At 36.8% G+C, this 27,986-nt stretch overlaps 1 protein-coding gene across 1 annotated transcript; it reads right to left on the bottom strand.

Moving 5' to 3' along the window:
* Window positions 1–2,479: 2,479 nt before the first annotated feature.
* dennd3a (DENN/MADD domain containing 3a) lies at window positions 2,480–26,866 on the bottom strand. Its single transcript, XM_041967084.1, has 30 exons — window positions 26,691–26,866; window positions 23,924–24,020; window positions 22,842–22,994; window positions 22,514–22,643; window positions 22,115–22,230; window positions 21,901–22,028; window positions 21,707–21,818; window positions 21,489–21,608; window positions 21,296–21,394; window positions 21,076–21,195; window positions 20,462–20,577; window positions 19,180–19,335; window positions 18,961–19,057; window positions 18,775–18,878; window positions 17,504–17,715; window positions 17,266–17,425; window positions 16,686–16,842; window positions 16,191–16,413; window positions 14,289–14,368; window positions 13,873–14,052; window positions 13,552–13,722; window positions 12,665–12,794; window positions 11,548–11,655; window positions 9,348–9,445; window positions 7,419–7,573; window positions 5,575–5,641; window positions 5,371–5,443; window positions 5,173–5,282; window positions 4,931–5,068; window positions 2,480–4,841 (listed from the first exon to the last, which is right to left on the bottom strand). Exons 2-30 carry the CDS (start codon window positions 23,999–24,001, stop codon window positions 4,647–4,649), a joined length of 3,786 nt encoding a protein of 1,261 aa, XP_041823018.1. The 5' UTR covers window positions 24,002–24,020; window positions 26,691–26,866; the 3' UTR covers window positions 2,480–4,646.
* Between the last annotated feature and the right edge of the window lie 1,120 nt (window positions 26,867–27,986).

Raw genomic sequence — 27,986 nt, 5'->3', positions numbered from 1 at the left:
TATATATATATATATATATCAAAACTAATTTTAGATGAGTGCAGATGAAAGATGGGGTAAGGTGCAAAAAAAAAATATAATAATAATTAATAAAGGTAAGGCAAAACCAGCTTTATTTAGATGTTTTTATTTGAGTTTTTGTTCTAAATTAAGGAGGGACAAAATCTTAAGTTTCATATTACATTTTTTTTAAATGACCAAAAGTACAGATAAAGACATTCAGATTTCCAGTTTTGTGTGACTAAAAGTTCCAAATCCAAGGACACTACCTTTCTAATCAGTAACTTATGGATGCAAAAATCCACTTTGATTACATTATACAGTTTGTGTGACCCTGAGTATGACTGATGAGTAATTCTACTGTTAGGGACTTCTGAAAATACCACTAGTTTAGTATCAGTTCTTGTAAAGCTTGAAGTCTCATAAAGTATTAATCTGATAAAATGCATATTGCATGTTTTGAACCAGTAAATGTGGCCCTATGATACAAAGCTCCTAAAATAGGAACTCAGAATTACACAATAATGAATGTTACATGAACACAATTTCTTCCAAATTAGCGAAATGCCCATTTTATTTTTAGACAGAAACAAAGTTACATGCTAATTTTTCTTTTGCTGCTTGTTATTTATTGATAGTTCAATAAGATGAAATCACATCTTAATCTGTTCCTTTTGTATGTAATTGTTTGAGACAGTAATAGTTATTGGTTTGTGCTTAATTAATCATCATTTTTTATTTATTTCTTTTATTTTGTACTTAGCAAAGTAGATCTTGCTTCCCCACTAAATCAGTGAATCTTGATCAGTACAAAGGAAAATAATCAATTATTAAATTGTTTTAGCTCTACAATTAGTCATGACATCCTCATGAGACAGCTACAGATAAAGGAAACAAACCATCTTCATTTTTTGATGAAAACTTGTGTACTTCTTGCTCGAGCCATAAGAAACTTGTATATTTGACGATCTTTCTTGCAGTCTCAGTAATGTCTCGTTTTAAAGGTGTTTCAGGCATTCAGAATTGCATACATAACACACTGTGACATTAAACTCTTTAAGAAAAACAGGGAAAAAGAAACTCATTTTAAAGAACTTCAAGCTTCTCTGTCTACTTCTAAAATCTAGAAAGATAACATCCTTTGGAGGCCTTATTAGGGAAGGAACTGATACCAACATGTGACAGATGAAAGATTTTAAGAGTGATGGAGGAAGAATGGAGTGCGAATCAGTAATCATTATTATGTAGCATCAAAGATCTAATTTAGGTGAAAACAGTAGAAGTGCAACTATTACCAAATATAACCAGCACTTATAAATAAAATAAAAATAGTTAATTATCCTTATTATTGGTCTTTCTGTGGAACTGGTGTTTTCTTTTAGAATCAAATTATCATAATAAACCCAAATATACAAATGAATTTAGTGAGTTTTTGTTACTTACTTACTAAAGAGTCAGGCACCTTGTAGTTTTGTTTCATGCTACACAAATGCATAGTCAGTATATCAACATGCCTGTTTATTGTTGTTGGTTGTAATCTGCCATAGAGCACAAAATGTATTAATCCTCAATGGGAAATAGTTCCCAAAAGACACATATTAACTCCCTGAATAATCAATGAAAGACATTCTGTGGCCCCTACATGAAAATAAATACTACTGGTTGTTTCAAATGAAAAGGAAAAGAAAAAAATCGTAGCATTTTATTTCCTTGAGGACAGAAAGTAGTTGTTTAATGATTGTTTACTGGTACTTAAATCAGTGTGATGTCCATTATCAGGCTGTTGCCAGTGAAATATGATCAAACCACATCCAGTTATGCTGAAGATTGCCAAAGTATTCAGTGTTAAATTCTTTATAAATTAAATCAAAATGTGTTTTCCTCTATATTTTTGTCATTTAGTCATCAATATTAAAAAAAATGTTCAAAAACATAATTCACATCAGCGGCTTTCAATATTTACTCCTTGAAGGGCACTAATGGCCTTAATGTAAAAAATATTGAAGTCAGTTTTTAGTTAGTGTTTTGACAGTATTTAAAAAGTAAAAGTACACTTAAGTATTATTTTTAAGTATATAAGAATAGCTGTATTATTTTTAGCTGGCAGTAGACTCAGCAGACCTGTAAAATGAATAAAAAACAAAAAGAGCACAAACTGGCATTTATAGATTGCAGAGCTGTAAAGTCAAGCTGCCACTGAAGCAGAGGCCAAAGAGAACCTGCATGCTGAGAGCTTAACAGCTGCTTACGACTTTATGTTACAAAACAATGTCCAGGACAGTTACACAAACTACACACAGTGTACTGCAAACAGTAGAGGCCTTGGGGTGAAAAACACCTCCATCAGCTCCACAGGGAGGTCATTCATGGATCAGCAGCCCTGCAGGGTCTCTGTGTTTTGGTTAAGAACACTTGAGCAGGTAGTACTCAAGTTTGTTTAGTCACCCTGAAACACAAGCAGGGAGTCGAACAGCTTCTTCATGTCCGGCAGCATGCTTTAAATCATAATTACATGATTTTTCGAGTATAAATTAATCACTGACTTCATTAACATGGCAGCAACAGTAAATTTTCTATGTTCAATAATTTACTGAAAATTTATCAGAACATAAAACTATTAACTCCATGTTAACGGTTTAGGATATATAGCCAGATAATGTTAGAATTTTCTTCAGGGGGTTAAAAAGTACCTCTCATTTAATTTCAGTTCACAGTTTCATGGCTTCAGCCTCTCAGAAATGCTTTTAATGTCTTAAAAAAAAGTTAATAGAGATTAAAAATCAAATATAGTTTGAACCATGTTTATTTTTTTCTAGTTGATAAAATTGCTCTCAGATCTTAACCGCAGACTTTATCCTCTGCATCTTTATTATCAAACAACGCCCTCTTGTGGTGAACTCTGGGAAATACATAAAAAATGTTACAAGTGAAAATTTGTCTTGCTTACAGTATGTTGCTCTGGGACAGGTGTGTGATTTTAAAATTCCATTGAGCTAATTTTAAGCTGTGCTAAAACAGATTTTACCCCTTTAGCATCCCCTAACCAAGGCTAATTCAACGTCCCTTTGCACCCTGTCTCTTCTCTGAGCGCTCTCCAGCGACTAAAAGTCAGTATTGACTCTTTTCTTGCGATTGTGTATAATGAATGTCTGTGTGCCACCAAAATGAGTCAGAAGCAGAGTTTTAAGGTGGGAAACTTATGTAGTGTTGCTTTAATTAAAAAAATAAAAGTTTTCCCACCTTTGTTGCCTGTCATCCCTTAAAACAAGCATTTTTGCTGCATTATGAGAGAATTGTGCTATGGGTGTAGTCAGTCTTTGTTGCATTAAAATAATAAAATTTAAAGGAAGTAATCTTAAGCTTCCTAAAAAAAGACAACAATCTCAATGGTTCCTTTATGAAAGTATATTGACTGCTTGTTAAATGTTTGTGTTAATGGTCTTGGATAGAAAATACAGTTTCTTGTCAAGTATTACAAAAGTTAATAAAACAAAAAAACATATAAATAAATAAAGTTGTTGAGTTGTTCCACTGTCATTTCAGGTTATAAACAAGATCCATGTTGTGTTCTTTGGTTATATACAGTATAAATATTATAATAAAAAGTAGAAACTTTGAACCCCAGATGACAATGTGTCCAAAATGTAAAAACTGTTATCCAAGGAACAAAGGAACTTTTTAAATTGTTTTTAAAGTGTTGGGAAAAAATAAAATATGAGGAAAAACCTTGTGCTCTCCATATGTGGAGAATCAGTTTCAGTAATACAAATAACACTATTGCGAGATAAACATTTAGCAAGAAAACGAGCATCTAGAGAATATAAATACATTTTAACGTGCAAAGTTTGAATAAAAAAGTGAATGTTTAAAATTATTGAGGTTAATATATTGTTTTTGCTGGTCTTCTTCAGAGGGAACTGCTAGCACAGCAGGTTCTTACAGGAAAGTAAACAAAAACAATAATGAGACAAGTAACTGGCTAATCCTGTGACTACTGTAGACTTATTCTGTGTGTTTCAACATATTTCAGGACTATGGCATGTTTTTGTAGAGATTCTCTGACATACACCTATTCCTCAAGTCCAGTTCCCATCACCATGTGTGATCATATTACACATCAATTAAAGCATCATTTCTATCTAAACAAACTTCTTTGGGGCTTTCCAACAGTGAGGGTGAGATCTCCAACCTCAGCTTTGTTTTCATGGTAGTTTGACTCCTCTGAGATACAGATTTTCTTCTCAAACACAGCTGGAGCTGAGGCTCAGTCACACATTGTTCTCACTTGTCTTTCCAGTACATCCTATCTATAAAGCTTTAGAAAAGTGAGGCACTTTGAATTAAATACTATCAAGGAGAACTTGAGCTCAGTCTGCGTTTCAGTCACTTATCCTTCATCTTACTGACAAATACTGTCAGTTCTGTCAGTGCTAGTTTTCATTACAAGCAGGAAAAGCTGCACTACAGATGATACTATATGTAAACATGTTGGTTCACATGACCAACAGATGATTCCTTCATATACCCGCGAAACAGATTGAGATGCTTCTCTCAGTGCAGAGTTTCCCTTTAGTTTTCCAGGTTTCTGAGATCCTTTATGGTTCATGTCTTAGCAGATCTCCAGCTTTAAGAAGTTCCAGTTCTCTCTATTCAGCTTTCCAGATGGCGATCTTTCCATCATGTTTTCCAGCTCCACTGAGGACGTATCGGTCTTCAGCTGAGCACAGCGCCGTCACCTTGTCACTGTGGCCGTGGAGTTCCTTCAGAACCTCATAGCGCTCTGTGTCAATGATGTAAACCTTTCCTTTGGTTGAACTGCGACCAACACCCCCAACCCACACCTGGAAAGAGGGGAGGTTTAGAGGTAGGTTGATACCACTCATTTATATACAGTTTAGATTGCACGTGTGCATTATTGCTGCATATTAACCTGGTTTTTAACTTTAATCATGCAGTAGCATCCGGTGCAGTCCTGTAATGTCATGCGGTGGAACGGCTTGCTAGTGTCTTTAATGTACCAAATGCACACTTCTGCTGAGTCTCCACACACACTCCACATCTCCTTTCTCTGAAGCAAAAAAATAAAAAAAACAAGGAAAAGCATTAAAGAGGTGAGGGCAAATTTGTGGACCGTTCAAAAAAGTGACGAGAAAAGAAAATAACATATACTACCTCAGTTAAGAGCAGCACAGAGCTAATTTTGGCTCTTTGTTGGTCTGGCAAATTCATACGGTGTTTTAATGAGCCGTTCCTCCACACCTCCATTATACTGTCCCTCGCACCTACAGCAGGGAGTGAGACAGAGAGCGCTTAGTGCCTGCTGTTATTTCATGTTTCCAGGTTTAATATGCCAGCAACAGTCAAACTTACAACACCAGAGAGCTCCATTACAGATGTGAACAGACTGCAGACAATCACAGGAGAGCCTGAAGTGCCTCTTAACCTGAGGGATGTTTTTATGTGTTAAAGCTTTGAACTAATCATTCTTTATAATTTCACAGCGTTTCTGCTTTTCCTGAAACAGTACAGTCAATTTACTATCAGACAGTAAGCAACAGCTGGTTTTAAACTGACCTGTAATGTAGAAACATCCCACGCCATGACGGCGCCTTCTTTACTGCAGGAATACGCCACCTTTTGGCTAAAGAACAAAACACATTTTATTGAAACACAATAAAAAAAAAAAAATAAAAAAAAACTATGGTAGTTTGGCTTAGGTAGTGAACTTTAATTAGATCATTCATTCATTCATTATCTATACCACTTTGTCCATTATGTGTCCGGAAAAGCTGGAGCCTAACCCAGCATTTGTAAAATCAATTCTAAAATAATAATAATAAAAAACAATCTATGGAGCTACCAGCTACACTTTTAATCAATCTGGAACTTTATTAGTTCTTTTTGTTTCAGTGCTTTTGTTTTTATTTTAGGGGACATATTATGAGAAAATAAAATTAATAAATAAAATTAATTTTAACTTTTTTTTTTTTTTTTTTTTTTGCCATAGAGCATATAAACTTTGGTATCCGAAGTGGCTACAAACTCCAAAACTCTTTGGGGGGTTAGCAACCCTGAAGCTTTGTTCCCTTTAGCCTTGCAGTAAATTTCTACATCACTTTTAAAGCTTAGTGTAGAAATATTCCACTTCCAAATCTTTATCTTCAACCATCTTTTTCCCCTTCTAGAGTTTAAAATTCAAAATTTCTATTTCTAAAATTACACAAACTTCATACCTGTGCTAAAAAAAAGAAGTCCATATAAGCTCATATAAGTACTATATATGTTTCTATATATGTTTCCTTTGTGCTGACAAAAGAAAAAAGATTATGCCTACGAAATGAATTGGTACAACTGTCCATGGTTGACCTGCAGATGAGAGAAATGTTTCTAAAAGTCTAAGCTGAATTTGGTACGTGTAACCTGCGAGTCTGAATTTTCCAGCATTTTGCTGCACTGTCTCTCTATATCCTTCAAGGCTTTTTTAATAAATGCTATCTGAAGAGGAGAAAGGTAGAGGGGAGTGAAGTCAGGCATAAATTTGTGGTTTAAAAAGTAGCAGATGGACTGCTTGTTTTAGCCGTTTTATCAATGCACATTTCATAAATACATTTCTTTTGAGAAAAATTTAAAAAAGAAAGCATAAATACACCTTTATTTCCCATATGCACATTAGATAAATTAGAACAAACTGGACAAATAAAAGTAATTTAAAAACCATTAAGTAAATTATTAAATTCTACATATTACATACTTTCACTTATTTTAATCATAACGTATGGGGAAATAGCACAACTTGGTAACAAGGTACATTATGATTCATCAAAGTATCAAATACGCTGGAAAAAAACTTAAACAGATCATTTAAATTTAAACAGATAATTTAAATTCTCAGTATATTTAACACTTGCATAATTAAAAGAAAAAATAATAATGTAGTTTTTTTTTTGTTTCATAGTATCTTAACTGCAATAGGAACATGTTTGCTTATTAAAACATTTTGAGTAAATATTCTACCACTGCAGACACCAGTATGCAGATAGAAAAAAAGGAGATGTAAGAAGTATACATGATATATATCCACCATATGATATAGATATGTTTCCACGGTTACGAGCAAAAGACTTTTTGCATATGTAGACAAAGAGCATCGTCACTATTCAGTCATGCAGAGGAACAGCACTTTTAAAAGTCTAATTCTGACTTATTAAAAGAGCTCTTCCTTTTATCTCCAGTAGTTTTAGTCCTTAGTTGGCAATGATGTTAGAATATGGAGCACTTATGTGGCATTTCCTAACTGAGGACACACTTTCATTAGAGCCCTTGAGATTTTATTAATATGTTTACAGTAACTGCTGTTATAAGGCTGTCCTGAGTCACTTTTTGCAGGACTAAATGGTGACAGTAGCCGTGTCTATTACCTGTATTTTTCAGTGTCGAGTGCCAGTCCAGTGACCTCCGCCCTGTGTTCAGTCAGCTGTCTGTTGCAGACCATGGCCACCATACTGATAATGTAGATAACAGAGTCCTCAGAGCCCATCCAGACCTGATCCTTGTCAACTCCCAGCATACAGTTCTAAAAACAGAGACACTGAACTAATCAGTCATGTGGCTAAAAGATGGAAAGAACAGAGTATCCACAAATAAAAAGAAACGGCTTTAAGACTAAAGATTAAAGTGTGACTTCTGGATGAAGAGGTTTTATTAAACGTTGACTAATAGAAGTGTTGTAAGGCAAGGTAATTGTTTAGATATAGCTCATCTACAGTGCATGCTCTTATATTTTCAGCTGTATTAGCAGTTGAAAAATAAAGGCGATAATCCAGCTGGATAAATCAGTTCATCTATCCTGATGTTTCGCTGGTTTAACAAAACACCTCATCTTTTTTGAAGCAGCAAAAATAACTTAATTTGTTGTCCGTGTGCTGATCCTCACCTTGCTTGGCTGCCATACTTATTTTCTGACATATTATGAACAAAACAATTATATATATAAACAGGAAATTATTAGCAGGTTGTAAGTGTAATACTTGAGATTAATGGTGTAGTACATAACTTCTTCACTAGGTGGCATGCATGCACTAATACACTCCTTGTCTTGCTATTCATTTCACTTTGACCAATAAAACCATAAAGTCCAGTAAAAGTGGACTAACCCTTCATTGAGCAGCTGCTATACTCAGCAATCTGCTACTGTGGAAATAAAACAGCTTGCTGTTAGCTGTATGTAAATAGTATGGTTGGAAAAACAATACAAACGCAGTCTCTGTCACGTACACGCAGATAGTTTACATGTTATATGACTGTAACCAGCATGTTAGTGATTAAACTCATTCTAATAAGAACCTTTTAACTTTACACTCTTCTTATCCGCCTTAAATGTGAAGCTTCATAAACTTAGAATAGCTCCTGATAGGTCTTAATGTTTTATATTTAGTTATTAAAGTTGGGACAGAGTGGAGTGAAACATGTTCTTGCAAGCCTGGTGGTGATGTTTGAAGTTTGGTGTGAAGCAACAGAAGCAAAAATACCAGAAACAGTTAACAGTTTTATTTGAGTTTGATATCACTGGAATGTGCAACATGTGCATCTGTGGATGTGGGGTTTTGTTTATGGATGGAGGAACTCACATTCAGTGACACCTTTCTGTTACATGGGAGAACTCTTTTATTAATGTCTTCTTTGCTGCTTAACCAAATCAGTCTGAGTCCAAATTAAAAATGATTTGCATATGATTTTCTGGGTGAGCTGCTACAGTGTCTGGTTATGAGTATGTGTTCATCGAATGGCTTCACAAAAAAGATTTTGTGTCAAAATATGACTCATGGTCCTTTCCTCTATGTTAGAACTAGTAATATATTCAAAATTTTGACAGAAAGTAAAAAATATAAAGCTCCTACAGATGAACAATGTGTGATGTATGTAAACCCGTTTCCTACAGTATGTGGTTTTATAGAAAACTGCCCCCACCATGTGGATGGGTAGCCATGACTAAAAGGTGACTTACACCCTTTGAGTAAAACAGACAAGGGTGATAAAACAGGATGAATCGGGTTAGTCACAGGAGACACACACTGCTTCATGCTCATTTTATTCCCCCTTTTTATGCTTACAGGGAAGCAACTACATTTCAATCCCAGTTCAGTGAACTTCTCTTTTTTTTAACGTGTGTTTAACTGACCTCATCCTGGCCTCCTTCATCTCAATACTTAGAAATCTGGAGATGAATAACCAACAATACGTAGCAGGTCTGTATATTTTTGTTTCTAATGCACATCAGTGTATTTTGTGTTTTTGAGATGCTGTAAGAGCTGCTGTGTGCCTGGATGCAAATCATGTGTTTGTCTTACCAGCCTTGCATTCCCAACTTGACAGGTGTGTGTGAGGGACCAGCTGGAGGGATCAAACACCATCACCTTCCCCTCACCCACAGACACCCATAACTGACCTGGAGAACACACAAACACACACCAGTTATTTCACAACGCCTTATCACAAGCTTGTGACTTACACCTTCTAGTTTTTACTCTTTCAGAAATGAAAAATATTTGTGCAAACCAAAACTTTGCTGGTAAATTATCAAAAAAATAAGCTTATGGTCAGGTTCCAGAAATTAACAGGACAAACTAAATCATGATATTAAACAAGCTCAATAAGAATAAAGTGCTTTTAAAATATCTGTAAGTACTTAGAAGTGATAATCCAACAGTTTGAATGAAAACACTTCATGTTTAAAACTATTTTGTCCTCCCAGGCTTCACCTAACGGTCAGATTTCCTCCAACGTATGCATACACAGCTATAAAAAGAAAACACTGCCGTTGGAAAAAAGAGGGAGAGAAAGTAACATCCTGTATTTCATACAAGGAGCAGAGGAGCAAAAAGTGAGAGAAGCAGGGAGTGGTGAGGGGCGAGAACTGGTCCAGTGCCAGAAACTCAATGACCTATATTCAAACCAGAGAGGGAGTCAGAGTCAGAGAGGGGCAGGGGGGGAGGACCTGAATAGTTGACTGTGTTCTTTTCACCAACATAAAACTCAAAGAGAAGGCTGTGATAGAAACACTGTGTGTTGATGACTGAGTATGAGTATGCATGAATGGTGGGGGGTCAGTCTTGCCACCAGCATGCATTTAAGTGGCCCCAGATTGTCGTGAAGGCCACGGCTTTGTTGTTCTTTTTTAGCCTTCCTGCCATGCTATGCACCAATCTGCAACCCAACAAAGGCAAGGAAAAAAAAGGCTAACAAGTCAAGCTTTAAGGTCAAAGTTTTTTTTTTTTACTTTTACAACATAGTTAGAAAACATACAAAGAAATATAAAACAAGAGAATTGACCAATAATCAGTCTTTGTCCAGCTGCTGTATGATATTACTGTTCTGCTGTTTACCATCATTTCTTAACTTCTGGCAAATAATTAGGACTTAAAGCACTCCATGAACAAAACTTTTAAAAAGATTTTACCCTTAATTTTTTTACCAGCCTATATGTCAAAAACTTCAGTCAACAAGTGTGGTCACAATATTAACCAACTTTGACTTGATTTGCTTTGACTTATTCTGTTCCACAGTCTGTCAGTTTAAGGCCGGTCCTACAGGTTTTAGATGTTTACCTTCTTCAGCACACATAATTCAAATTAATGGGACATTACCAAGCTTGTGCAGAACCCGACAAGAAGCTGTTAAAGGGATAAATTTAATTTATATCAGGTTTTGGAGCAGGGAAACAATCTAAAACCTGCTGGACAGCCGCCCTCGTGCACCGAAATGGGACATCCCTGGTTTAAGGAGATGTTGACCCTCACATTACATTTCAAACAAGTAAAAGCTAATATATCATTTCAAAAGCAGCTTTTTTTGTAACATAATACTTTTGTGTATTTAAGTTAAAAATTAAACCTTGAATATTGTTAAAGAGTTATGCTAAAAAAAATACAATTAAATAGTTCAAAACTTATTATTTGTAAAAAAAAAAAAGAACAAGTATTGTAGAAGGAAGGTACAAAACAATCAAACTTCATATGCTTTACCTGTTTCAAGTTGTAGTTTCTTATATACTTGATGTATTGCTCAAGTATGTTCTACATGAGCGTTTTTGCATTTGAAATATAAAAAAGTCAAAATGAGCTGAAATAGCTTAAAAAAACATATATAGTCATAAGTCCATATTTAACCTTTGTCACAGTAACCCTGAGGTTTCCTTCCCCGTTTTTCGAAATTCCCACTTTCCCTCTAGCCGTTTTCTAGTCAAGGGACACAAGAGGAAGAGCAGGAGATTTTCAGAAACTATGCACAACTTTAATTTCTTACAGCTAGAGGGAGAGTTGACAGCAAACCAGAACTGTATGTTTATTGGATGACATGTATATCAGTGACTGAGTGAAACTTTAGACTGAAACTGCTGCGTGAAAGCCAATAAAATTACTGACTCTCACAATGACCTATCAGAGAGCAGAGAAATCTGACACGTTATTACAGTGTTATTAAAAATACTGAAGAAATTGCAGAAACTTACAGGTCAAAATGAGGATAGTGTGTGTGTGTGTGTGTGTGTACCTGGTGTATAAAGCAGTACATCCACAGCCTGTGGTGCAGCAAGTTCCAGTGAAGGGTTAATTTTGTGCTTAAGTGTTTCTGAGGTTGTCTTGGGAATCATCATCGGAACTACAAACACAAAATAGAAACAAATAATGAGTGTGTTAAATATCACGACTTTACGTCATTGTATTCCTTCGTGGCTTAAAAGATGGAAAATCTTCAAGAAGTTTCATATTTGCACGCTGAGTTCCAGTCTTGAGATATCTGCATCTTGACAGTAGTTGGGGTCACTTACATGCCACTGAGTTTGCACCATTTACATCCCAGTGCAATGACCAGTGTGTAGGAACCTGCATGTATTCTGAATGCCCCAGTCAGATCCAGCAATACAAACAGCATACCCATCTCGACTGTGTGGTTGATTCCAACACAACAGGGTTGCTTTGATGCCAAACAAGGTAGCAGTACATGGAAAAATAAAGCCATCGACTCTTCTGAATTTGTTTCATTCCAGGCTGTACATGAACCTGCTGGTAATAATTATACTTTTCCCTTGTTGGCTCATTTATCTTGGGAACAATTAATGATACAACAAATCTCAGCTGCCCTGACAGATAAGAATTCTTTAAAGTGTCGTCTCCTCATGCAAGACAACATTTTCTCCTATCTAAGAAATCAACACCACCCTCAGCGCTCAACATCACTTCTAACCAGCTCAGGCTCCAGCAAAGAAAAAAGAAGCAGACCAGCTGACCTACCAACCTGCTGAATCTGTGAGATCTTTTGGTCACATGATTCAAGGTATAATTTTTTGTAAAAACTACCTGAAAAGAAGATTCAAGTGTTAGAGGCCTGAAGCTACTTCCTCTGTTTAATGTTGTTTTTTTCGAGATAGATGACTTCTCTCAAACTATCTGCCTTCCCTGCTCAAGTCTATTATCTTTCCTTACAAGTGGTCTGTGTCCTTGAGAAGTGTTAGAAGTAAATAACCTTTAACACAAGATGCGTCCGCAAATATACAGTGGGAAAAATATCAAAGATCAATAAACATCTCAGAGCAGTCTCCAAGTTGTTGCTAGAAAGAGTGTCAAATAGGAGTCAGAAAATTCAATTGAATCATCAGTAATTACCCTACCTTCCACCCTGATACGATCAAAGTGAGCCAGCTTTGAAGCTGCATAGATGGCTTTACTGCTCTGAAGGCTTCCCACCACAGCGTCCATCAACAGGGCGTTGGTCAGAGCCTGCTCCATGTACTGGGGATCCTAAAGAGACAGATTTGTTAGTAAAGACGGGCAGGTTCATTAGGCAGAGCAAAAACATGTTTATGTTAGTCATCTTCACAATTTTGCACACACCATGACATGTTCAAATGAATGATATATTTAACCACAGACTAATTATGTGTTTGAGCTCGTGATGATAGTAAAAAACATAAAAATAAAAATAAAAAAATAGGTGAAGGGGTATCTTAAAGTCTTTCACTTAAATTTAAGGGCTAAAATTTTTATACTAAACTTTTGGTAAATGACTCAATAACACTTATTATTATTATTATGCTATAACAGTGACAACAGTGCAGCTTATAAAGACAAACTAGACACGTGTGATAGTAAAATTCTTGCTGAATATGCAGAGATCAAATGAGAGGAACTGAGAGACTAAAGGAAATTTAAAGGAAAAAAATAGAGTGAAACAGTGAGAGGAAAAGAAAAGAGAAGTGAGAGACAGACATGCTACAGTTACATGTAGGTCTGGTTTCACAAAGGAAACCCTCTGTCTCTGCTAGTGTATTAGTATTCATGGCCCCCACATGGAATTTCAGCCACACCTTAAAAGGTCACAAAGGCTCATGAAATCTGGTGCACACAAACATAACCTCAGGGTAACTAATGCTGACAAGAAAAGCGGGGGTTTGAGTAACAGAGGTGTATGGTAACCTGCTAAATGAGCTTTTGAATGAATTCCCTTTTTTTTTTTCATATCATGATACGTACTAACACATCATCCTTGGAGTTTTACCTTGTGTTGGTCAGCTATTAGTCGCCCAGCCCACATCTCTTTGACCATCAGGTTCCAAAGCTCAGTTTCTGTTTTCAAATTGCCCTCGAATGCCTCCTTCCTTCCATGAACACGCAGCTTCAGACTGGGGATTCTCAGGAGTAGGAAGGGAGCCGAGGACACCTTCACCTCCTACAAAGATTAACCAGAGTGTGGTATGTACTGCAGATTGCTACTAAAAGGGTTACTGTGAGATTTAATTATACTTCTGATTATTTTGATGCAACTACAAATCTTTAAAAAAAAAGAAAAAAAAATCATCATTTGATCCTTTCATCTTACCTCTAAATCTCGGTACTGCGCCACCTCCACATATCCGGGTCGCCCATCAGTCAGCAGGAAGAGCCTCCGTTGGGTCATGGCGATCTTCCCCACACCGCGGCTCGTCTTAACGGAGGATGACAGCTTGAAGACGCGTTCACTGGCCTCGATGTGTTCTAACACAGACGCTGGCAGACACACCTGGAAATTGTAATCATTCACAAATTTTAATCATTCCCCTTCCAAAAAGTCAGAACAGCGAGTTGGAAGCTTGAGTCAGTTTTTTCTGAATTACTTACAAATAGATCTTTATTAGATTTGATGTTAAAATAAAACTTTAAGAAGACATTACATCAGTATATACTTAGAAAATATGTAATTAGGTATTCTGTTCCACCTGCAGGTGTTGTGACCATCATTGTGCTTGCAATACACACCTCTTGAGCCTCAGCCTCAGTTTCCTTCCAGATGGTGTAAAACACCCTGAATAAGTCAGGACCAACCTGCTTCTGATGACCTGAAAAACACACATCCAAAGTAACTACATAATATTGCAGCTAAGCTACATGACTTGTGACATTAACTTCAAAACGTGTATTTCAATATTGCTTTGGCTTGAAATGGCTGACTAAACAACACTGCTTCACACACCCTCACATAAAGATATCTGGCTGTTGACTGAGCCAACGCCATATTTCCAAGCAGTGTGATATGCCTGCAGAGTGAGCAGTTGGAGGCTGTCTTCATTACTATGCAACAATTATACAATGCCAGTGTGCACCCCCCATTAACCCACATCTCATAGAGATACAACCTTTACAACCGGCCAGAGTTTTACAGTCACCACATTGACAAGGTAACTTTTCACACTTAGGAAACCTGAAAGCTTTTAATGTCTGTGCCAGAAATGTGATGTCAATCCACAGGAGTTTTAAACATATTTATGGTGGAGGGGTAGAAGCAAAGTATACAGCACTATCAGTCATCTTGGTACAGAAAAACTCAAAGAACTATGTATGACAGTGTTGGGGAAAAAAACAGTCATGAGGGTGGAAATACCTGCATAGGTTTGGTTACATGCCTGGGAAACTTCATCACTAATGCACTTACTCAGAGGTGGTGGGGAAATACATATTTAAGATGTCTTCATGTGTTCAAACTTTTTGAAAAGAATGTGAAATATCTTATGTCAAATATCTTCTGTCTAAACACTGTTAGTTTACCTTCAGTTAGATAAAAGGGATATCTGCCATGTCTCTTGGAAATATTTATCAAGATTACACATTTAAATTGAATGTACTTTAACTAGAACAGATCAAATATACTGCTCTATGGAAGAAATTACTTAATAGTATATAAATATTGTAAGGCGAGGGAGTGAAATTCACTTCAACCTATATGGTACAAAAAATTCACAACAAGTCACCTTAAGGCACTACAAAAATACAGTCCAGTTCGTAGTAATAATTAAATCAGATTAATTATAATTATTCATTTGTATTGAGTTCATGTAATTTCAGTTAATTAAAAATGATCTAAAACGCTGAAACCACACACTTCATATGGCCCATATGCTTGTATGTTCACTGCTTTATCATAACTATTCATTTAGTCAAAAATTGAATACATACAAGTAGATTCCAGCTTCTGACTCAAAACGGAGCGGAAAGCTATCAATCCTTGCATATTTGTCAAGCACTGGCTGAAACTGGAGAGAAAAGCTTTGCTTGTTATGACAGCCAACGGGAAGGAAAAACCTTTTCCCTACAACTGAATGTGGAAGGAAAGATAAGCTCTAACTCTAATCTTTCTGCATGTTTCAATGTTTCTTTCTTAAATTCCTACCAAAACTAACTTACAGATTTCTTATAAAAAAAAAAAATATATATATATATATATATATATATATATATATATATATATATATATATATATATATATATATATACCCGCTCCTTGCTTTCTTGCAAACATGATCAGTATAAGTTAACATGATGATTGTCAGTCACTGCAGCTCCATGAGGACTCATCATTTGCATGCAGAGTCTAAATAATGCGAACCAAAAATGCCAGCGATGAACAAAAGTCATGTGAAACTCTGGTTATGTTGTAAAAGGTGTATGACAAAGTCTTTGGAGGCAGTGAGTTAGTGATTAACCTGATGAATAAATAACTGCCTGGAAGAAGTAAGGAGGTGTGTGTGGTGGAAAAAGTCATGTACATGAGTGTTTGTGTATGCTGAGCCAGTTAGTTTTAATTAGTTTACTTAAATTCATTAGAACAGACTTGCACAAAACATCCACACATGCTTGTATACTACTGTAACATAAACTACTTACCCACAGTTAGAGCATCAAAGAGTTTATGAATGGTTCCTTGGTCTTTTACAATGCCAGACTCCTGAACACATTTCACAAACTCTTCCAGCTGCATGTATTTTTTTGGCAGCTGGAAGCGCTTCACGGCGCCTTCCTCTTGCCTGTTGCCCTGACATGCACGTTCCCGCTCCTGGTCTCTTTTAACCCGGCTGATAAGGCGTTTGAGCTCTGGTCGTCTGTCCGCCTGCAGGGTGGATATCAGCTTTTATTATCACAGTGCAGCTGATGGTTATGGCTCAAGTGGTCATTCAGCTACATTTTCAACTTTATATTCCGATGCAGCCCACAGATTGTTTCCTGAAGCTCCGACAGCCATTATTAAAACTGCTGTCAGATGTTTTAAGTCTCAGTATTGGAATGAGGTCAGTTATGTTTTCAGACATAAAGAAAAAACAATGTAGCTACTTAGAAGCTACATATAAGTAAAAATGGACATTCATGATGTCTTGAGCTGACCTGTAAACGTTCAGCTTCTGGCAAAGAGTCCACCAAAGTCTTAACCATCTGAGAAGGGAAGATTTCTGCATCTGTCTTGTAAAGACTCTGGAAATCCTCTAAAGCATTAAGATGCTTGTTGGACACAGTGTTTACCAAACCACGGAGGTAATGGTACCTGGAAAGAGAAATGAATGGATGGATTACATCTACAAAACATCACCAAGTTGACTTCATCATCTGTAGGTCTGTATATTCTGCAAAAGCAACTGTAAAAAAAAATCTTTCTGCATCATTTAAAAAAAAGATACTATCAAACATAAAAAAAAACTTTCATGACTCATGAGCAAAAAACTGCTTTTCTCGTCTAAGATTTCCCTCAGAAATAATGACACAGCAGAAATCAAAAGATAAAGCAGGAAAAAGCTAAATGAAAATTCTAAAGGGGATGTTTTAGTCACATTATTTGAATACTAACTTGCTAATTTAAACAGCTCAGCTCTATTATTCTGCCACAGATACATAGTGCTACTAATAATAATAGAAAATAAATATATATAGCCTATATTTGTGTACAATAAGATCATTCTTTGCAGAGTACCTGGCCAACAAGGCTGATTCATCAAGTGGTGTAGCATTAATAGCCTTCCCCAGTGAAGCAACCATGTCAGAATAATAGTTCTGGACATAATGATAGGCCAGCGGTGGTGGGAACTCAGGGAGACGGAAAACTTTCACAGGTAACGTTGGAGACTTTAACCCTGGAAGAAAACAAATGCATTTAGAAATTAAGTCATGCTTAATCAAGTAACTTCCACTTTCCTCTCAGTGATACTGACCAATATCAGGAGTCATCCTCCTAAGCGAGTGTGGCCCGTTGAAGTTGATGAATGTAAAGGCTGTAGTATCACTGGAAGGCTGCTCTAGATTAGGCAGACTGGCTCCCAATCTTTTGCTCAGTATGTGGGCAGGACTGGTGTTGTTTCTGTAGCCACTCTTGGACAACTCAGACATTGGAGGACGACAGGGAGACTCTGTCATAACACGATGCCTGCAATAAGAACGAGGAGGGTTATAGCATTGTGTTTGGGGCTTACAGTGAGGAAGAGTGTACTTTAATTAGGGCAAGTAGATTGTAGTGCTCACTGTTAATATCAAAAAATGCAACAATACAATGCAATTTATTCAGAGGATTTCTTGTATTGTATTTGTACGAAAAATGTATGAATACCCTGGAATTATCAGGATTTCTACATCGATTACTGGTTCAACATCACACAAGCATGTGCATTTTAATGCTCTAGTTTGGAATATAGAGGTGCCCTTCTCTCTATATTAAAAGGCAAATAAAATCCGATAACTTGACATGTTGCTCGTCTCGGCAGGTTGATTGGTGTGAAGAGTACCTTCTTAACACAAACTTTACAATGACTCTAACTAACAAAGAAGAGCATAATCCTGGAAAAGACTACAACGATCAGGGAATCCTCCAAAAATCACACAAAGACTAGGCTTAAAAAAGGAAGGAAAAAAAGCCAAGATAAATGGCAAAGAACCTTATTAAATCTCCCAAAAAATCTTTAATCATCCGTCTATAATAAGCAAAAACTGAATAATAATGGCAATGATAAGTCCTAAAGGAAATAAACGGCCCTTTTAAAACATTTTGGCGTCTTTCACAATTCTTGTGTGACAATACAGTGTGGGTTGACATAAGTTAAACCTTTTGGTAAAAACTATTTGTATGGAGATAGTTTTAACAAAGAAAAAAATCGGTATTTTAGAATGATCAAGTCAGAATCCCTGACACTAGTCCTACTGAAATACTCTTACAATAACTTGAAGAGCTGTTTAATCAGGCCGTTCCAGCAAGACTGATAACATGTAGCTGTTTATAGACAGGAATTGTCCAACGATTCCTGTTTTAATATTAGCAGCTACAGGAAATGTCTGAAGGAGGATTTCTGAGGCTAACAAAAAGGCTTTACATATCAACAAGAATGACAATTGGCTTTAATTCTGAAAAGGCTCCACTTAAAGCTAAAGCTGTTAGAATTCATCTTGAACTTCCTTCATTTGTTGCCTGGTTACCTCTGCCGTGACATCATACCTGTGTGAAGGGTTATGCAGGTTTAGCTCCATGCGGCTGAAGGAGTCCCGTTTCCTGTTCAGCCTGTCTCGCAGGAATGAGTGAAAGATATGAGTTTCTAATACCTGGGGCAACAACAGAGAACCAGTCAGGAGTTTCTGTGTATACTAGCGAGTTGTGTCTTTATTTGAAAATGTCTGACTTTACCTTCTTGTAAAACAACTGATCTGTCGGCTCCCTCGTTCTCAGGAATTCTTCACTGTTAAAAACTCTGTGCTCGTGGTTGAGAAAGTCCTGGACCCCTCTGGCAAAGCAGAGAATCAGACAGGTAGAGGGAGCAAACATAGTTTAGTCTGGCTTTAGCTGAAAAGATGTTTGCGTTACTGAAATATCCACAGTTTTTTGTCAGGGTCTGAGGATACTTACTTGAAGATGTTGACCACTAGTTCCAGGGCAATGTTTTGTATCTGTGAGTTAAGCCTTCTCTGCCAGTCTCTGCGCTGGGATCGAAGGGCATTGACATCAGTACCCGCTCCCAGGTGACACAACTCCAAGTCGTAGTGAAGCTGGAGGCACTCTGCCCTGGAAACGCATACTAAGTATGTGAGAATCATATAGTGTGGCATCCTATTTATGAGCTTTAATTCAATCCAAACTGATTTAAATTGATTTCAGCATTTAAGGGGTAGACTTCGCTTTAATTAAAAGTCCATTTCAGTTTTAATTCCACCTGAAAGGGCCAAAAGTATTTCTAGTGCAACCTTATTTCAGAAAGGCTGTGAGACAGTGGAACTACCTTTTACTTAAGGCAAACTGTCAGTCAATAATGTGAAATAAATAAAAAGAGCTTCCAAAGGAGGCCCAGTCTTTCAGAAGTTAATATGGGGAGTAGTTGACCAATATGCGACAACTGTCTGGACAAATTAACATGTTAGTGTCTGCAGAAATCTCCAAATGCAAGTAAAAAACATCGGCAAAACAAATAAAAACAATATCCAGAGGAAAAAAAAACATTCTCTGGATCTGAGTTTGTGTAAAGGAATGAGGTGATGTAGAAAACTGTGCTGTGGTCTGACAAATAAAAGTCTGATATTCTTTTTGGAAATTATGAAAGCTGCATCCTCAAGGCTAAGGAAATAAGAGAGACTATCTGGATCAGGTCTTTTCCATTAGAAGCCCCACCTTATAGAACTATTTACCTCTATCATTTACTCTAGCTACCTTCAAACACCTCTAATAAACTTTCTACTTATTTTAATATAATTTGTTATATGGCTGTAACACAACAGCATGGTTCCCTGTGGACCACATGATAATTTGGTCTTCCTGTAATCCAGACCTGTCGACCAAAGAAAACATTTGGTGCTGTATGAAACAAAATACAGCAAAAGAAGCTCTAACAAGGAGTCAAATATTCCACTTTAAGAACTTTGGCTCAGTTTCTTATAATTTATAGTGTTGTTTAAAGATGACACAATGCAGTGTTACCATCATTTCAAAATCTATAGCTATTAAAGAAACCACCACTACCAAACAAGACAACTTCTCAGTTACAAAACAGTTTACATGATTTTAAAATCTTTAAGTTCTTTATTCAATTAGAATTCTACCATGAAGTGGCCAAGAGTGTACATTTTCTTTTCGTTCTTGCTAATAACAACTCAAATACAAAACAATTCTACCTTTAAGAATGTCTTGTTTGCATTACCTTGACATAAAGCTCTCTGCAGCAGCCAGCGGGATGGCAGGTAGGTCGATGGCTTCAGACCACAACGGCTGAATGGTGCCATCATCAAGATTAACAAGGATTAGGTCCTCTGTCTCCTATAGACAAAGATAAAGACATCCAGCAAACACGTCCAGTATTGTTAGTACAATGGGTACAATTCATTACAACAAAGTCTTAACAGAAAAGGGCTCAGTCAGAACAGATGGCTACTGTAAAAAGTCTGTGAGACTCTGAATAATGATGAACACAGGGAAGAATAAACAGTTTTTATTGAATATGTATGTGAGTTCAACCTAGACAATAACAAAAAGACTATTTAAAGCTTGTGGTATGTCTCATGTGGACTATATGGCTAAGAACTATGTGTTCTCTGAGAAATAGCCACTTGCCTATCATGTCATTTTTTTTAACTTTTCCCACAGACACCTAAAAACACTCACTGTGGTCTAATAAACAACAGAAATCCTTATATAACCTAAATAAAATATTCCAAAATATTTAGCACTACTCTCTTTATCTTCAGAAAGATTTTCAATCCTTTATTATGATGAAAAAACATGTCTGAACAGATGTAATTATACTATTGTACTCACTGCAGCAACCTCTTCAAAATGACTTATATGACAGCCCATCAGGAAAGCAGTAGGCGCCATCAGGAAGTCTAACATTCCTCTTGCCAGGACAGGAACATAAGGCTGCTGCCAAGACAACGGCTAAGGGAAATATTGGAGCAACACAAGACAAATTAAAAATGTTATAGAACATTTCTTCATAGTAACAGGAGTGCTATTTTAACTAGTTCACCAAACTAACCTGCAGGTACAGTAGCAGACTCTCTGCAACCAGAGTGAGTCTGGCCCAGTCAGAGGAAAAGAAGACCATCCTCTGTTCTTGAAGGAGGCAGGAGAGCACCTGGAGCAGAGAGGATAAACTTGAATATTCACCACTTCATGTATTTCTCCCCTTTTTGTTTTAAGATAACAGCAGTCTGTGTGTTCCTACTTACCTGGAGCAGTGTTGTATGAGTGAAACAGAGGAGTGGTAGATGAAGGTCAAGGTCAATAACAGGGCTGTCCTGATCTTCTCTGGATGGGAGAACCACTTGAAGAGGACGAAGACTGAAAGACTGACACATATAAATGCATTTTACCATTATGATGTATAAAAAAAAATAAATAATAAAAAAAAAAACACAAGTGGAGTGGAAAATTTGTGAGGTCTTACCACATGTAGCTGTCCAGGAGGGGGTAAGGGCACCAGGGAAAGCTTGGCTGAAAACTCCTTGACTGTGTCCTCAAAGTCAGATTGTCGTGCAGTCCGCAACTGGACTAGCAAACTGGGAATGTCAAAGAAATTTTAATTCATCATCCAACACATAATGGTAATTCATGAGTTAAGCATTTAAAATAAATTATTACCATGACAAGCAGTCTTTCAAGGCATTGTAGTAAGGGAACTTGGAGATGATGCACACAGCAAAGGGTACAAAGAGGCGAGACTTGGAGTTCCATCTATGGCCATTTTGAACAACACCCTCTTGGCAAGACTGACAAGAGTAGAACGCTGATAAGAAACTATCAAGTGAATTCGTTACTTTCAACATGTTTGAATGTTTTAACTGTATGTGTGTACCTGTACAGCTCTGTAGTACTGCACAACAGCTCCATGGGTTCGGTTGCCAAACAAGTCGGTAAAAACCAGGAAGTGATAACTGTCCTCTTTCTGCTCAGTGGCTAACTGAAGACCACCTAGCCAAAAAGAAAAACAACAAGAATATTATTCCATATAACTCACCAGAACCAGCAGGCTCAAGATATTCAAGTTGTTATGACATCAAAAGACAGCCAGGCAGCAATGTGATGGAATGTAATGCATGCACTAAAAAGGTGAACAAAGGTTTGTCCAGATACAGCTGCTGCTTAAAACCATTTGAACCTTAACAGACAGTGCAAAACAAATTACGTGAATACAGTCCTGTGATTGACTTCATTTTGCAGTACTATTAAGGTTGACACAGAGGAACTACTGTACCAGGAAAACAGAGCTGTGGCAAAGCAATGAGATCCAGATCCTTTGGAACACTGATGTCCTCTGTTGCTGATGACACCTCAGCTCGATTAGTTGATTCTCCATTAATCTCTGTCTCTTTAGGTCGTCTTTTCTGAAAAAAAAGTTTTTTTATATTGTTTCATGTCTCAATGAGATACACTAAAATCTTTTTAAATATCAAATGCATTATAAGGTAGGTATCAGACAATAAATTCACCAAAGAAAAAGATAAATCGTCCACAAAACAGAACTTTCCAACACTATATGACTAATTATTTCAAGTTATAATGAATAAATAAATAAGGTATACTTTTTTGATAAAGCTCCTCCTCTTCTGGACGCGGCTGAAAGCTGGACCAATCACATGGCTTGAGTTAGTCTCCTTGGAAACAAAGGGCGGGGCATGAACCTGCAGTACCTCAGCTTCCAGTAGAGGGGGCTCATATGACTTCCCCTGAAAATGCTAAAAGAAATTGCAAATATGACAGAATATATTTATATCATGTAATAAAAACAGTACACAATGACAAAATCTTGTCTGATGTATTTATATTTACACCTGTATCACAGGGATGCATTAGTAGAAAAAAAAAAATCTTTTTTTGAGTATCTGGCCTTCCATTGTATAAAGTCGTGTATATTACAATTTTTGAAAAAGTAGAAAATAACATCTGATCATACAATTAACATTTCTGAACAATCAAATAGCTAAGCTTGGTGTTTGTAGGGCATATACAGGTTAATTTTTAAAGGAATAATACTGTGTTTGAACTCAATCATATGTCTACTGTATATTTTAAACTAGGGATGCACCTATACCAACACCAGTACTAGTATATGTATGATATGTACATGTACTCATACCTGGTTTTTATTAATGCGTTTAATTTTTTTAAAACATATAAAAAAAATATTACTCAAGCAATATTAAAAATCTGAATCTTGACAATCTAAGTGAAAGAAGCTGATTTTAGGCATACAGAAGCCTTGTTACAGCTGTGAACAGAATCCACCAAAAAACACTATATGCTTCTTATTAATGAAGATTCCTACCATTTTCTAGGCTTACATTTAGAGGATGGCTGCAGAATGACCCATTTGATCCATCACACAATTAACCACTCAGTTAACCACGCAGTCACTCGGTTTATAAAAACGTGGCACTGGTGCATCCCCATTTAAACAACAGTATTTCCAAAAAATATGAGTAAAAAAGAAAACAGCCAATGTATGAATGACTGATAAAATATCAGCTCTAACTTATACAACATTAATCCCTAAGCTGAGTCTATATTTGAACAAATTTATCATCTGTTGGTTTGCATTTTTTAAATAAATGTAATGACATGGACATCATGCACATGGTTTTGCTGCTCGGGTGTGTAGATGTACTTGTATGTCTCGAAGCTTATCACTGGGGGCTCCGACCACGACACATGCCTCCAGCAGTCCAGACGGGAGCTCTGCCATCACATAAAACGCATACACACTGGCAGAAAAACACACACAAAACACATTTAAACTTGTTTTGATGAGATGACATCCCCACAGTTTAAATAAGACAACCTTCTGCAATATTTCTGTATTATGTGAATTGTCAATGTTGCCCAAGCAATGCCATAAATCTAAGAATTATCTGAAAACAGGGGCATATCAAATATAAAATTACCCAACATGGGATAGCCAAAAGCTCTTTTTATCATTCACTATATAACTACTAGTGCCAACTAGCCAACAGTAAAATCTAACATTGCTTAATCCATCACAGTGAAGCTGCAGAGATGGTTCAACTATTTCATTCATTGACTATGACTAATAGATTCCCGGAAAATGTATTGGGTTTTACGTGTTTGACGCAACATTAAAGTTAGTAATCAGTTTGGTAAAACAGAGCATTAGATTACTAAAAGCAAGCTGAATCATTGTTTTTATACATGCATTGAGCCTCTTCGCAACATTGTCCCGACACAAGCAGTCCCCCACACACGCTGCATCACATTTATCCAAATCACCCTCACACACAGCAGATGTTTAGGGTTTGATCACTGGTGCAGTAAACCACTTTTCTCACCAACAAATTCAAAACCAAAACCAAAACTGAGTTACAGTAACTGAGCTTTTTTTAAGCTTTCTGCTCTGACATGACCAGCTCTGGTTTGTTTTATTTCTATGCTAATTAATCCCACTCAAACTGTTCAAACAATGTTTAGCCTCAATTTAATGCTGATAATGTTCAAAGTTTTCATAATAAAAACTATAATTCAAACTATCAGTTTCTGCTCATTTGTTTTCCAACCTAATTTTTTTATATACTCTCAATCTGAGAGATGTTATGACTGGCATTTTTTTGTTTGTTTTTTTTTTACCAGCTTGTGAGTCTGCCATCTGTCAAAGGGCCCTATGGTTTGTGCAGTAGAGCCCACATTTAGGTATAATCAAAGGGAAGCGTGACTTTCAGATCAAGCTATCTACATACCAAATAATATGTCCTGCTTGTCTTTTTTTCTACAAGTCAGACAAACCAAGAGTAAACATCTGACTTGCATTAGCTGAAACTATAGACAAACTCCAAGGAGCTGTAGAGTGAAACTATCCTTTAATGTAATTTAGCTTTCTTTCTGTCATTTCTCCGTCTTTTAACTTAGACATTCTAATTTCATCCTTTCCTTGTGTCTTTGCTTCACCATTTTCTTGTCTTCTTTCATCTTTAAAACATTTGCTTGCTTTTTCTCTGTCAGTCTTCAGGCCATTCCGGCCTCTGACTAACTGCCCTGCTGTGTCACGGAAAAAAACACACACTCGCTTCAGTCATTTATATTCCTCAAACCCCCTAATTTAGTTAACCTTGTGTTGCAAGTATGGTGCTAATTACATGCAGAAATGTGTTACATATGTCAAGATGGTTTCTTGCTCTTAAACACATCAAGTATTTAATGAAATGCAATTGTTATGAATGTGTGTAAACTGAAGAAATCCTTAAACTTCTGTGCAACCCTGTGTTTGATTTTGCAAAGATTTCACAAAAGAACAAAAAGTGAAGAAACTATTTCTAATAATCATAGTTGGGAGTTGACAAGGGTGTGCAGCTTTGAAGAGGTGACATGCTCAAGAGACTCTCCAAGATCTTTAACAAACAAGTTTGGCCTCATATCTGTCGATACGGAAGCTGCTCGGAAGTAGTTAAAAGCAACTTTAACAACATACTGTAAGCGTATTTTATAAAAGCTGGAAAGAAAACATAAGAAAAATATGCTGCTTTCAATATGGAAGTGGTTAACAGGCACATTTACAAAGCAATGAAAGTATTTTAAGGAATGTGTGTGTGTGTGTGTGTGTGTGTGTTTTCTGTTCCCCAGACTTGCAGCACTCTATTGTCAGAGATTACCTTCCAATTTGGATACTGGCACAGTTCCCTGGACCATAAGTGGATTAGTGGCTATTTTTAACCATTATCTTTCTTGGTGCAGTTCAAATCATATATGTGCTTCTACGTTTGCTTTAAATTATTTCCTTTTGACGCACTTCTAAACACTTTAATACTAAACTTCACAGGTTTTATGTCTTCACAGTGCCTCAACCTGACGGGAAAGTCTTTTAAAGTTTACGGAGCTGTTCTGACACACAGGATGAATGCAAAATTTAAAAATGGGGGACATGCCCATTTAATGGACACCAGACATAGTTTATAGGTGTAGGACATGTAGAAATATGTCACAACTTTTTACCCAGTTTACAACAACTGCATTTTTTTAACAACCTGTGGTCTCCATTGTTTTCTTTATCACTTCGTTATTTGGTTTACTGAAAATGTGAAACATGCAGCTTCGTGTGGCGGGACATCTTGGGTTCATTGTGATATCAGTATATATATATAATATATATATATAATCCAGTTTTCTACAATAGTGTCCCTTCAAGACTGCCTTATATATATATATACACACACACACACACACACACACACACACACACACATACATATATATATATATATATATATATATATATATATATATATAATAGAAAAAGTTATAAATAAAACAAGCTGGTACCGTAGTTATGTGAACTGGGATAACGTTAAAAAGTTTACTTTGTACCAGCGACTAACAACAACGGTAGGACCTGAGGTAACATTAACCGACGTAACGTTCAAACTTACCGATCATTTCCACTCTACACGGTCAAGGCGGTTGGTGAGCCTGCTAACACGGTTCCAGTCCACTGTCATAAAGCGACTTCAGTCTTTAAAAAAACACACCGCTGTGATTTCATAGCTGGCACATACTTCACTGCATGCTGTGATTCATAACCAGCACACACAGGTTTGCCGCTGGTTTGTCAAACTCGCCAGCGACACGTTCACGTGGACTTCCGGTGATAAGATTTTCAAAATAACAGTACTTTCTGTCGCAGTTATGGGAGCTGTGATTACATGATGAAATAGTGCCACCTACTGTATGTTTAGTGTACTGCACCTGTTTGAGCTCGCTCAAGATTTACAATACAAATCCACACATTTTATTGGGGCAGAGTTTGGAAGTTTGAGGTAATGCAAACAGAATGTTATGTACGAAAAACCTGTCCTAACAAGAATATCGTGTTACCTTTTTAAGAAGTTAACAATTTTCCCAATCTTTAATAGTGTCCTTACTTTGCTTTCAGTTAGATTCTTTGCAGTCTTCGTGTGTTGATATAAGGAACACGTTGCAAATGTGATCCAAATGCCAGGCAAAATTAACACATCATCATTCTTATGTCAATTCATGCCATGAAGAATTTACACAATTTGCATTCGGCTTGCTGAGCCACCCAGAAGAACCACCCCATCCAGTGCGGATTGAAGAAACATGCAAAGAACATTATGGACATTATGGACCAGAACGCACGTGCTTGCACAGTGCGCGCAGGCCCATGCTAATCACGCGCATGTGTTGTACAAAGCATGTACAGGGTCCAAGGCTAATTTTCTTGGTTCACCTTGCAGAGGAATTACAGAAGAGGTTTTTGCAAGAGGAAGAAAAAAGTTACAGCTTCAACAAACCCCAGGACATTCCCTCAGAAAAAGCAATGTCAGGAGCTGATAGAGTACAACAGAGCCACAGTTCTCAAAAGTGTTCACAATGTGATAAATACACATGCTGCAAATGTAGTAAAGATAAGCCATGGGTTTGTGTAGACTGCTGAACTGGACAATTTTGACTGAGGCGTTGAACGTGGCAATGCTGTAGGGAATGGCTTTATAAATTCAGCCTGCTCACCTACTGATCCTTCCTGCCGCACTCAACCACTTCATCTAGGAACAAAAAATATATATATATCAGATGTAGACAGAAAAAAGATTCTATCACCTACACGGATCTGAACTGGAGGGAAAGATAGGTGCATCTTGCATTTGCAATCTGGGTGGGGGAGCAACACGCAGACTACTTCATTTGAAAAAACTATGGTAGAGGGA

Source organism: Melanotaenia boesemani, chromosome 17, assembly GCF_017639745.1.
Source record: "Melanotaenia boesemani isolate fMelBoe1 chromosome 17, fMelBoe1.pri, whole genome shotgun sequence".
NCBI classification, from domain to species: Eukaryota; Metazoa; Chordata; class Actinopteri; order Atheriniformes; family Melanotaeniidae; genus Melanotaenia; species Melanotaenia boesemani.
Note: the sequence above shows the minus strand (reverse complement) of the source record. Positions and strands in the feature narration are given on the sequence as shown.